Source organism: Cololabis saira, chromosome 15, assembly GCF_033807715.1.
Source record: "Cololabis saira isolate AMF1-May2022 chromosome 15, fColSai1.1, whole genome shotgun sequence".
NCBI classification, from domain to species: domain Eukaryota; kingdom Metazoa; phylum Chordata; class Actinopteri; order Beloniformes; family Belonidae; genus Cololabis; species Cololabis saira.
Genome location: NC_084601.1, coordinates 30,300,335 through 30,312,788, shown reverse-complemented (window position 1 = coordinate 30,312,788; position 12,454 = coordinate 30,300,335). Strand labels below are relative to the sequence as shown.

Below are 12,454 nucleotides of genomic sequence, written 5' to 3'. Positions count from 1 at the left end.
CACGGCTCTTGGACTGCGTGGTTTGCAGCCATCCTCCACAACGCCTTGCAGTAACACAAATACTCTCAGATCTAAATCAAATCAAACTTTATTTAAAGCACTTTTCATACAGCAGTAATGTAAAGTGCTTTACATAATAAAATCAACTTTTAATATAAAAAAACTCACACACTCATGGTCCCCGGCTGACCTGACGACTGGTAAACTGAACTCATGACGCCCCGTTACGCCCGGTTATGCCCCATTACGCCCAGTTAGCCACCGTTACGCCCGGTTATGCCCCGTTACACCTCGTTAGCACCCGTTACGCCCGGTTATGCCCCTATTACGACAATTTACGTTTTAGCTCGGCTGACTTAGCCAGTGGTTCCCCCTTTGGTTTCTATTGTTTCAAAATAACATATAAACACAATTTACGATTATTTCCACCCATGCACTTTAGCAGTACGTTTATAACTTTGTTGCCTATTAATTATTCAACTTATCTTTCTTAGCTTGGCGGTTAAGTTGTACTTGCTTTGATTTGACAGCTGAAGCTCTTTTATGTTCAGCTGCTAGCTGACTGCTCGCGATTTACTGCGATGCTCAACATTAGCAGGACAGACCGGACCAGTTTATGGATTATCAGTGCTATTTACCGCTTTCTGGGTGAGTTTTTCTGTCCTCCTGTTTTTTTTGTTTCTTTTCACACTTTTAGATTGACGACTTCTCTTCTTTTTGATGGACCGCTCTCATCAGCTTTGTTTACGCAGCGAGAGCGAGAGGTCAAGGCACCAAAGTCAGATTTTTGAAAAAAATAGTTTATTTCTGCTGTAAAGTTGCACATTTTCACCTGGAGGTCCGAATCAAAGCCCCTAGTGGTCAGTAGAGGAACTGCAAAAAAAGGGGCTCCAACCTTCAGAAATTAAAAAATCAAGACTATTGTGCAACCTAAAGAGTAAAACTAGTCCAGATTTATAGTTAATATACACCATTTGTTGTTTTTATGTCCCTCCCTGTGACCACGCCCCCCACATTAATAGATCATTTTAGACATCCTGTTTACTGACCAATAGTAGAGGAGCTGCACCAGGAAGGACCGCCCTCCTCATTTTTATAATGAGGCAGAAACGTTTCAGGTCAAGTAAAGAGGAGACAAGGGAATGTAAGCACGAGGAATGCACGAATAAGGAAAAACAAAGTATATATTTCAGCTTTTATTTTTAATTATGTACGTTTTGGTCGTCCAAACCAGTCCGCCACATTTTATATGTACATGTTAGAAAAGAAGGAGCTCAGGAACGGGTCCTTGTGGGACTCCGTTGTGTCACATCTGCTGCAGAAGGCGGTCTGAGTGTCAAAGGGATCGGATCCAGTCATGGGATTTACCAGGAGTTCATATCGGGTCATATCAGTGTTTGAGGTCCTACCAGCTGTGTACTCTCGTTGTTTGCGCTAGCACCAATCCCCCCCCCCCCCCCCCCCCCCCTCCGGTTTTTATTGGTTTAATTCTCAAAGCCATAAAACACTCGTCTTTGTGTCAACAGTTGCCTCGTTCTTCCCAGAAAAGCAGATTTAATCAGGATCCGGCTCGTTGGTCTCAGATGTCGGTGAGAAGCAGAAAAGCTTGTCCTCCTGGATGATTAATAATTAATCATTAATAAGCACCATGTTTCATCACCGACATCAGAACTTCTGGGTTCACCAGGAAATCTTAGAGGTTGCAGTTCCTCCAATGGCCACCGGGGACCTCCAGGTTAAAATGTTCAACAGCATCTTTCCGGTCCGGTACAGGAACCAGTTTGTCAGATTTCAGGTCCCTTACTTTTGTACAGGGTGAATCTTTAAACACATCCGGAAAAATGAAATAAAGCCACAAATGTACAGGTTATTGGCGGTGTGGCCTTCTGATTGGCGGCTGACACGGCTAATGTCAAGCTGCCATCACGTGACTCCCCTGGAGCTGCACTGAGCCCAGACAGAACCGTTGTTCACTCAGGACCGGCGTGGCCCGCTGAGGGCGGAGCTTAGCTAATGGCACTTTTCCACCAGCACCTACTCGGCTCTACACGGCCTGGTTTCTTTTCCACTACAATTCAGCACCTGGAGCAGAAGTAGGAGGTTGGAGCGAAGCTGCTGTGACGTATTTGATTGTGTGATAAACGAAGAAGACAACAACACTAAAGATGTAGAACCTGGAGGAGATGATATATGTGCTGCTGGGTCTGTGGCTTGTGTTCCATATCAAGTTAAAAAATGAGAGTGAGAGAAGCTTCAAGTGGCGACCCTTTTTAATATCTTTTTGTTCGTCTCGGCGCTGCTGAAAAGTCCGTTGGTAGCCGCGAACAGCTATGAAGTGACAGAGCTCCTGGTAGATCTGGTCGTTCCTTATCGCCCGTCTACATCCCTTTTTTAATTCTCTCCTCAGCACCAGGTTTATGAACATCTGCACTTCAGAGTTGGATCACCAAACAGACTTCTGCTGACGTTGCTGGTGGAATAAAATGAACAAGAAGCCGCCGTCAGAGTCGCTCTTTCTCTGATGTCACATCCTGACTCAGACGTCTGACTCCAACCCCCCGACCAATCAGTGGCCTGTAGTGTGATGACGTCACAGCCCGACTCAGCCACTTAGAACCTCGGCAGAATAGATACAGAAAAGTATCTACTCGGCACGTTAGACCCCTAGTGGGAAAGAACCAAACCGAGTGGAGGCAAAGTCGGGCTGAGTAGGAACTAGTGGAAAAGCGCCATAACAGCAGGGGGCGGAGCCTAAATACAGCAGTCATTTCTGATTTCACCACCAAAGAACTTCTGAAACATCCGCTGGTGGGTCTGCAGCTCCTCCGGCCCGGATCAGCTGGACCCGGTGGGTCCCGGTGGGTCTCCGCCCCTCAGAACAACCTGTGAGTGACATCACAGAGGGTTGTCATGGTAACCACGGTCAACAGGTGAACTGAGTTCTCTTCACCACAGCAGACCAGTCCACTGAACATTATCAGGAGTAAACATTTGTTGCAGCACATTTAGGTCACCGAGCATCTTTACATGAACAAACAACAGCTTCACCTCGTAGGATGAAACTTAATGATTATTTACACCGGTGGTTTTACAAGCGTTGTTAAACCCCGGTTCAGGGGGATGGTGCCGTATATATCCTCAGCAGTGTTGTGCAAGTTCATACTTCTCATGAACTAGTTCAAAGTTCAGTTCCCATAGTTTAAAAATCAATAGTTCACGTTCATAGTTCATTATTTTCATTTTAAACCAGTTCAAATTCAGTTAATTTCAATATTTTTAGGTGAGAAGTACGAATAAAATGCCCCCCAATCCTAAAACTGTTCACTGTATACAATCATGTATTGTCCTAGTGGTTTTTCAACTTTAATCAGAGGCTGTACATCTCCAACAATGTAGTCCATTATAAGTTTGTCTCCCTGTTGCTGGGAAATCAACCCCCTGAAGGAGCAGCAGTGTGACTGGGGTCGTTTGGGGCTGTTATGGGTCTTCTTGGTCTTTCCTGATCACTTTGTATGATTATCAAGGACTTGCAGATATTTCCTCACACTGGACGGATGATTTAACTCCACATGACGTTTCAAATGTGAAGTTGACGAGGCAGATACTTTGGACTTGTTTTCTCAGGTGGACATAATTTGCACAGCAAGGTTAGATTTTCACTGTCAGACTCTTTCGGAGACGATGTGTAAAATTCCTGTAGATAATCATAAGCGGATCATCATCTGACGGCTCGCTGACGCTGCGTCTGCAACGTCTCTCTCTTCACTGGTCATGTAAAGACTGCACCGGGCACCGGCCGCCGTTGCCATGGAGCTGGTGCCCGTTGCTATGCTAGTGTGTGCGCTACATTGTGGGTAATGTAGTGTTAAGCCGTTGTCTCGTCGAGTATTTTAAATGTGCTGCTTGCTGGTGAAATGTATTCCGTAATAATTGGACCTAATCAATGAAGCTGAAACACATAATCTGAACAGTTCAAATTCCAGTTCGTGATCTGCAGAATGAACAAGTTCAGGTTCAAGTTCTTTATTTGCAAATAGAGGGAATGCGCATGACGTTACAGATTCTGTACAGCGGGTTACACCCACTGAGTGGCAGCGTAAACCTTCAGTTTGAGCACACTCAAACATCTAAAATGGGAAAGAGCTGTTGTGCGATCGACTGTACTGGACTTAGCAAGAAATTGGAGTTATCGTTTTACAGACTGCCGAAAAATAAGCTTAAGAGAGACAAATGGGCTGCAATTCCCAGAAACAACTGGATTCCAGGCACCGAAATGTGGATTTGCGGTTCCCATTTTGTATCAGGTAATGTTGGATTTTTGGGTAGCTAACGTTAAACAGTCAAATCATAAAGTTCGGTGTCCTTATCACTTTAATTTCGCCAACAAATCCTGCCTTGAAGTAGAACCAAGCGTCAAGACTTTTGTAAGCCTTCAAGCTTTGCTTCGTGTATTTCCCTGGCGTAGAAATTAAGTACATATAAATATCAGGAAACTGGATTCGTGGCCAAATATTCATGTCCATGGACCACTGGTTCTTGGGGTAACTGTACAGGTCACTGTCAAGTCCAACTGCCTTTAATTTAAGCCCATAATCAGCTGTTATCCCGTCTCCTCCACTAGTTGCAGCTGTTTTTGCCGATCAGTGCGAGTAAGGGGGCGTGGTCCAGTGGGGAAGTGACGTCAATGCAGACCCTCAATATGTTGCGTTCAGTTCAACGTTCTCACAGAAATGAACTTGTTCATGCACAACACTGATCTTCAGTGATAAAGGGGTCGTGGACATCAACCTTGAATGTTGCAGCTCAGCAGGAGAGGCTCGAGGTTCGAGGTGCGTTCAGGGAGGGGCCTCCTCCTCGTAGCGCTCATCTTTGGACAGCTTGCGAGGCGTTAGCGCCCCCCTGCACCTCAGGAGATGCAGCTTGGCGGCGATGCCCCTGAGGCAGCTTTTCAGGGCGCTGCGCACCGCCGCCGACGACACGTAGAAGATGAAGGGGTCGAGGCAGGCGTTGAGCGTGCTAAAGAGCAGAGCCGTGCTCCTCCACTCCTGGCTGTCGTGATGTACGTAGCCAACCACGTGGGAGGCGTTGTACGGCCCGAAGCACACGGTGAAGGCCGCCAGCGTGCCCAGCGCCAGGCCGATGCAGCGCAGCCGCCGGCGCCGGCCGATGCTGGGCAGCCGCGACAGGATGAGGATGAAGTTGATGTAGCAGAAGCAGCTGATGAGCAACGGCACGCAGAAGAGCACGAGGAAGAGCTCCAGCCGGATCGGCAGCACAAACCTGAGCTCCTCCGGCGTGAAGTGCAAGTAGCAGGTGGGCCGGCTGCCGTTGCCCGCGGAGCCCGGCGCGCCGTTGTCACGCCACTGGTAGTACGGCACGACGTAGACGAAGCTGAGGTTGAGCGAGGTCACCACCCAGAAGGCCGCGCAGGCCCAGACGGCGTAGCGCGGGCGGCGCACGGCGGAGTAGCGCAGCGGGAAGGCCACGCCCAGGTAGCGCTCCACGCTGACGGCGGTCAGCAGCAGCGTGCTGTTGTAGATGGTGACGTAGAAGACGAAGCCGGACAGCGGGCACAGCGAGTACGGCAGCAGCCAGCGCATGTCGTCGTACGCCTCCTTCATCTTGAAGGGCAGGAAGGCCAGGAAGATGAGGTCGGACACGGTGAGGTTGAGCAGCAGCACGTCGATGGGCGTCGCCTTGCGCCACAGCTTGCGGACAAAGGTCCAGAAGGCCAGGATGTTGAGGGGGACGCCCATCAGGAAGGTGAAGATGTGCACGGACAGCAGCAGGCGGCTGGACGGCATGGCGGCGGCTCGGACCGGCACCGCTCTCACAGGCGCTGCGTGGGAGAGAGAAGTTATCATTACAGCAGCATCACAATAAGCATACCAACATTATATCTCTACTGCGATCCATTTTTCTTTTTTTATCTTTTTCTTGCAAAAAGAAAAAAGAGAAAAAACATAAACATGGTGTGTTTTCATTAAGATAAAGAGATAAAAAAACAACTTTATATAAAGACAAATGGGTAAATGAAATACATCTCAAACAAAAGCGAGACAGGAAGTTAACCGATCCGGGTCGAGGTTCTGGACGGTTTCAGGAGGACCGGACTGAAAACTGGAGCACATGGCAAGGCAAGGGAAGGCAAGTTTATTTGTAGAGCACAATTCAACACAAGGTAATTCAAAGAGCTTTACATCAACATTAAAAGCGGCAAGACACAATTAGATGACAATGAAGAATTGTAAACATCTTAGTTATACCACCTTTTCAAAGCTTTATGAGGCCTGTGTTTCTCCAATTCTTTTTTATGCAGCGGGGGTATGGGGGGGGTAAGGAGTTGTCCAGAGTGAATGCCATTCAAAATCGGGCTATTCGATTTTTCTTAGGCGTGCACAAATTTACTCCTGTGCTGGCTTTCCAAGGTGATATGGGTTGGGAGCTGTGTTTGATTAAGCAGAAGGGGGAAGTGCTTAGACTTTGGAATCGTCTGTCTTCTATGCCAGAGGCTAGAATAGCCAAAAACGTTTTTAATTGGGACAAAGCACATAATTATCCTTGGTGTCAGGGAATAAATGCCATCTTTAGTGAAACTGATCTACAACATGTTTTCATAAATGGTCAGCGGTGTAATGTTCAGTTTGTGAAACGTATGTTATTCTCTGCATATAAAGGAAAATGGGCCAACGACATCTGGCATAAACCCAAACTCAGAACTTACCGGTTGATGAAGAGTATTTATTGTCCTGAACCGTATGCGACCTTACCCCTGGATAGATCAGAAAGATCATTGTGTGCTCAGTTGCGAACTGGGATTCTCCCTCTGGCCATAGAAACAGGTAGGTATAACTCTGTTCCTGAAGAGGAAAGATTATGTAGTGTTTGTGACCTGAATGTTGTTGAGGATGAACTTCATTTTTTGTTTTATTGTCCATTATATGATGAAGCCAGGAAGTTTTTATTTCAGAGAATGCAAGATTGTAAACCTGAGTTGTTTTGGAATGAGGATGATGTTAAATTGGAATGGTTTTTTAAAGAGGAGGTTTTCTCTATAGCTACTTTTATAAAGAGAGCCTGGAAACAGAGAAAGGACAAATTATATGAAAATTGAGAAAAGATCTGATCTGTAATGTATAAGTGGATATTATAATTTTGTGTTTGTGTTTTTGTTTGTACGTAGTTGATGTTTGTTTGCTGGCGTAGGGTATCTGTGTCTTGTAAGCCCTTATAGGCTGGGCACCTTAAAGGTGTATGACACATAAATAAAAAACAATTAATTAATTCATTCATTCATTCATTCATTCATTCATTCATTCATTCACAATTAAACAGTAAATAACAAATACAATGAAATAAAATGATAAGAAGAGAAGTAAAATAAATATAAAAAAAAAATAAAAAGCACAAGTTGTTAAAAGTAAGGGCAGTAGAGTACAGCAGGTACATCTCATTCTTAAAATGGCAAGAATTGTGTTTCTATACGGTCAAAACGTACAAAGACCAGGTCAAATACAGTATTACAAAAGTAATCTGTGCTGATTCGTGCGGTGAATCAAACCAAGTAGACAATCCAATTGGCTGTTAGAGCCCCCTGGTGGACCGTGGAGGAACTGCAGCCTCCTAAAGCTCCCTGGTCCCTGGTCCCTGTTTTTTTTTTTTTTTTTTAGTTTCAATCCTCCCATTTTATTGAACAAGTGATTTGGAATTAATTAATTTTTAAAGTTCCATTAAGGCAATCAAAATCAATAACTATTATATATAGTATATAGATAACTATTATATATATTATAATATATATATATATATATATATATATATATATATATATATATATATATATATATATATATATATATATATATATATATATAAAGTTGTTCACGAGGAAGCCCCGCCCCCTCACGGAATGTCTCCAGACAGCCGACCAATCAGGAGACACAGAGGTTGTGCCGTTCCTGATGTTAAAATAATCCCAAACAGGGTGTGAAATGAAATTTAGATGGCACGAAAATAGCTAGAAATGTTATTTAGGGTCAGTTTGAGTTAAATTCAGGTTTAAATTTAGATAGATAGATAGACCATAGTTCCTACGAGCATGTGAATCTTTACAAAGAATCAAACCTGCATGTCGACGTGGTTTCAACGCGACCCAGAGGTTGTCAACGCCGGCTCTTCGGTGAACCAACAGACTTCCTTAAAGTCCCAGCAGCTCTGCACCAAACAAACGAAGAAGAAAAGAGGGAATAAACTGGTTTTGGATGTAAACCGGTGTTAATCCGTCCCCGTGAGCGTTAAGCAGCGTGCTGAACTCACCTCCTTCAGGCTCGGAGGTCCATCCTCCATCGCCGCTCTCTTCAGCTTGTTTGATCAGAGAATGAGACGACACTTATCACGCTTCAGCTGCGGAAATTTAATAAACGTCTGGACACAATCTGTGTTCTCTAAACAGCGTCTCCCGGCAACGGCTGCGCAGTCCGGCATGACGCAGGCGGCGGGTGGATGTGGGGAGGAGATGAGGAAGACTTCCTGCTGGAGCCAAACTCTTTGAGGGGAGAGTTTAACGATATCGACTTTATACATCATCACAGAGTTCCTGGTGAAAAAGTTCTTTACAACATCAACAGAAGTCAAGAATCCTCCGTAGGAGAACCAACATCCACCATCAAGAGTTTGAAGGCCGTACTGGACTCTCTACAGGCCACGCCCATGTCCCACCTCCGTTACTGCAACGTCCTTCTAGCCGCCTCCCAGCCACACCATCGAACCAAAACGTCACCAAAGGTCCTGAATCAATGCAGACCGGCACACGTCCCACCTCCGTTGGTAGATCACACCTCCGTTGGTCGATCACACCTCTGTTGGTAGATCTCCAGGTCACACCTCCGTTGGTAGATCACACCTCCGTTGGTCGATCACACTTCTGTTGGTAGATCACACCTCCGTTGGTAGATCACACCTCCATATGTAGATCACACCTCTGTTGGTAGATCTCCAGGTCACACCTCCGTTGGTAGATCACACCTCCGTTGGTAGATCACACCTCTGTTGGAAGATCACACCTCCTTTGGTAGATCACACCTCTGTTGGAAGATCACACCTCCTTTGGTAGATCACACCTCTGTTGGAAGATCACACCTCCATATGTAGATAACACCTCTGTTGGAAGATCACACCCCTGTTGGTAGATCACACATCCATATGTAGATCACACCTCCGTCAGTAGATCTCCACGTCACACCTCCGTAGGGAAATCTTAACGTCTCACCTCCATTGGTAGATCACACATCTGTTGGTAGAAAACACTTCCGTCAGTAGATCTCCATGTCACTTCTGCGTTGGCGTTCTTCCGGTTCCTTCTTTGTTGTTCGTCTTCTTCTTCTCCTACTGTGTTGATATTCTGGCGTTTGCTGTGTCGTCACTTCCAGAAGGGGGAGTCCTGGGGCGGTCAGTAGCTCGGCTAAGCGTTGATTGGTATACATGCTGGAATAACTCAAATTAGGCCACAGCATCTGGCACTAGAAGCTTGACTTCAAGAGCTTCAGTTCACACACACACGCACGCACGCACGCACGCACGCACGCACGCACGCACGCACGCACGCACGCACGCACGCACGCACGCACGCACGCACGCACGCACGCACGCACACATAACCACACAGACATATACACACACACACACACATAGACGCACGCACGCACACACACACATAACCACACAGACATATACACACACACACACACATAGACGCACGCACGCACACACACACACACACACACACACACACACACACACACACACACACACACACACACACACACACACACACACACACACACATAACCACACAGACATATACATACACACACACACACACACACACATAGACACATACACACACACACACACATAGACATACACATTGGCTTGTACACCTGCATGCTGCTCGTGTTTTGGTCGGTTCTGTGTTTCGTTTGTGGTTTTAGTTAGCAGATTTCCAGTGCTCGACGTGTGCCTCCATGTGTTCTTGCTTCTTTATTTATTTATTTATTTCAGATCCCCATTAGTTGCCTCAGCAGCAAAAATTCTTCCTGGGGTCCAACAGTACAAATATACATTTCTATAAAACTTTTACAGTACAATTTAAAATGTTAGTTAAACAGAATAAAACAAAGTAGATAACAAGTACAAAGAACAACAACTAAAAAGAAAAACAAGACAAAAAAACAAAAACAAATAAAAACTAAAGATAATAATAAGCAGAAAACAATGAAAAAAAGAAAATGAATTTTCCTAAATGAAAAAAACGAAAATGAAAATAACAAATAACAACCAAAAACAGATAGATTAAAGATACATCCAAGTACAACTAAAGATAAATAAGTACATACTAAATGAGGCAAATACAAAAACAAAAACAAAAAAATGTATTTCAATAGAAGAAAATTTAAAAATAAATAAATGCCTTAGGTTTTTTACCAGCATGGTATTAACCATTAATATGTGTGCAGACAAGGTAAAAAAAAAAAGAGCTTTAGTTCAGTTCGACTAAGGTGTAAACACGGCTTTTAAAACTTCTATATCTGTCAGATATCTTCCTGTTCTGTTCTGTTCTGTTCTGCATGTAAACGTACTGATATCTCAGTCCAGTCGGTTCTCCGCGAGGTTCCTTGCTGGTGGACCGAGTCACCGGAGGAGACTCCAGTAGACTGAGTTTATTACACCTCATTAGTAATGGATTGAAGAATGTGATATGTGTCGTGTCTTCATGAGTTTACGAGGTGGAAACAGTCAAGAACCGAACGATGGGTTGGACGCTACCAGGAAACATTTAAACATCCTCCAGAGTCTCTGGACAGATGAACCCAGATCACCTGGTACCAGAATGATGGAGGAGAAAAGTCATGGTGGAGGCAGTATCATGGTATGGAAGCGTTTGTGGTTATTGTTATTATTTATTTAATTCGGTCTGCCCGGAAACCGGGCCAAGACACACAGGAATCACACAGCAACACAGATAAAATACTTTACAGAATAAAAGCAGGACTACGGCTCCGGATTCACATTAAATAAAGAACAAGTGCGGGATGAAGCTGGTTTTTAGAGATACAAGGTTGATGAGCTCCTTTAACTTCAAATACTTCCCTCCCGTTGGAAAATATCATCAGTTTAGTTTTGGCAACATTTAAGTCTTAATTCAGTAAACTGCCTTTCCACAAGGTTAGGAGCAATCTGTAAACTAGAGAGTGGAGCTGCAACAGAATATAACTGTGTCATCAGCATAAAATGACATTTAACATTTCTGCCCAATGTATTTACATAGATAACAAACACAAAGGGTCCCAGAACCGGGCCCTGATCGGTGGATGATGCTGACAGAAGTTCCCGGAAGAAATCTGAGGTCTGCAGGTCTGAACTCTGGTCACATTCAGACTGATGATGCGTAACCGATGGGCGGAGCTTCACAGAGCTGATGGATGTTGACCCAGGAGGGTCTCGAGGAGGGTCTTGAGGAGGGTCCCCAGCAGGATCCCCAGCAGGGTCCCCAGGACAAAACTCTGATCCATCGTTAGTGTTTAAAGATTAAAACTAATACAGTACAGTACAAACACTTGTGGAACTGTATAATCAGACAAAACCTATATCATATTAGTGTGAACTAACATTAATAGATTGAATTGAAGCGTAAAGATGCAGCAACAGAAGTTAAATCAAACACACAGAGACACTTTTACACCAGGGACGGACTGGGACTAAAAAACGGCCCTGCACTTTGACTAGGCCCGGCCCAAAGCAATCAGCGCGTGGAAACTCAACAACAATAACGCCTGGCATGAGTGTCACAATACTTAATTGTGGCTCATGATACTATACCATCCAAATTATAGCAATAGCACTGATTTGACTAGATGTTGTGTTAAGAGCATAGTATTCTAGTTTAACTTGAATACTCTCACATAGAAATTAAGGTCTCACTGCAGTCCCTCTGGTTGAACCAATACAAAACAGGTATCTGAAATACACAACACTGTATGAGTTATGATAAATCACAATGTAATGAGGGTGTAAATATACAGTTTAACTTGAATACTCACATAGAAATGAAAGTTGAATGTTAACCTAAAAAAACAAACCAGCAATGCCATTTTTCTCAATGTTTAGGGATAAGGAGTTTCTTCAACAGGTCACTTTTTTCTGCAACTCTGTCATTGTCAATAGAATAGAATAGAATAGTAGACTTTATTAATCTCCCAGAGATTAATAATCAAGGGACATGAGGATCTTTCTCTGTGGTCATAAGCATGAATGCTTCCAGGTGTTCTTGTGACTGTGTGTTCCCCCCTCACAAAAGAAAAACAGAGAAACATATTTTCTCATGAACAAATTTAATTGTCTGAAAGATGGTTCAAATGTTATTTCATTGCCCAAAAAATATGTTATTTTGTTACTT

The 12,454-nt window shown here is 44.3% G+C and overlaps 1 protein-coding gene across 1 annotated transcript; it reads right to left on the bottom strand.

Annotated features, from left to right (window-relative positions):
- Nucleotides 1-4,049: 4,049 nt before the first annotated feature.
- LOC133460637 (free fatty acid receptor 3-like) lies at nt 4,050-5,813 on the bottom strand. The gene has a single exon (XM_061741316.1). The coding sequence runs from the start codon at nt 5,802-5,804 to the stop codon at nt 4,836-4,838; it is 969 nt and encodes a 322-aa protein (XP_061597300.1). The 5' UTR covers nt 5,805-5,813; the 3' UTR covers nt 4,050-4,835.
- Nucleotides 5,814-12,454: the final 6,641 nt, after the last annotated feature.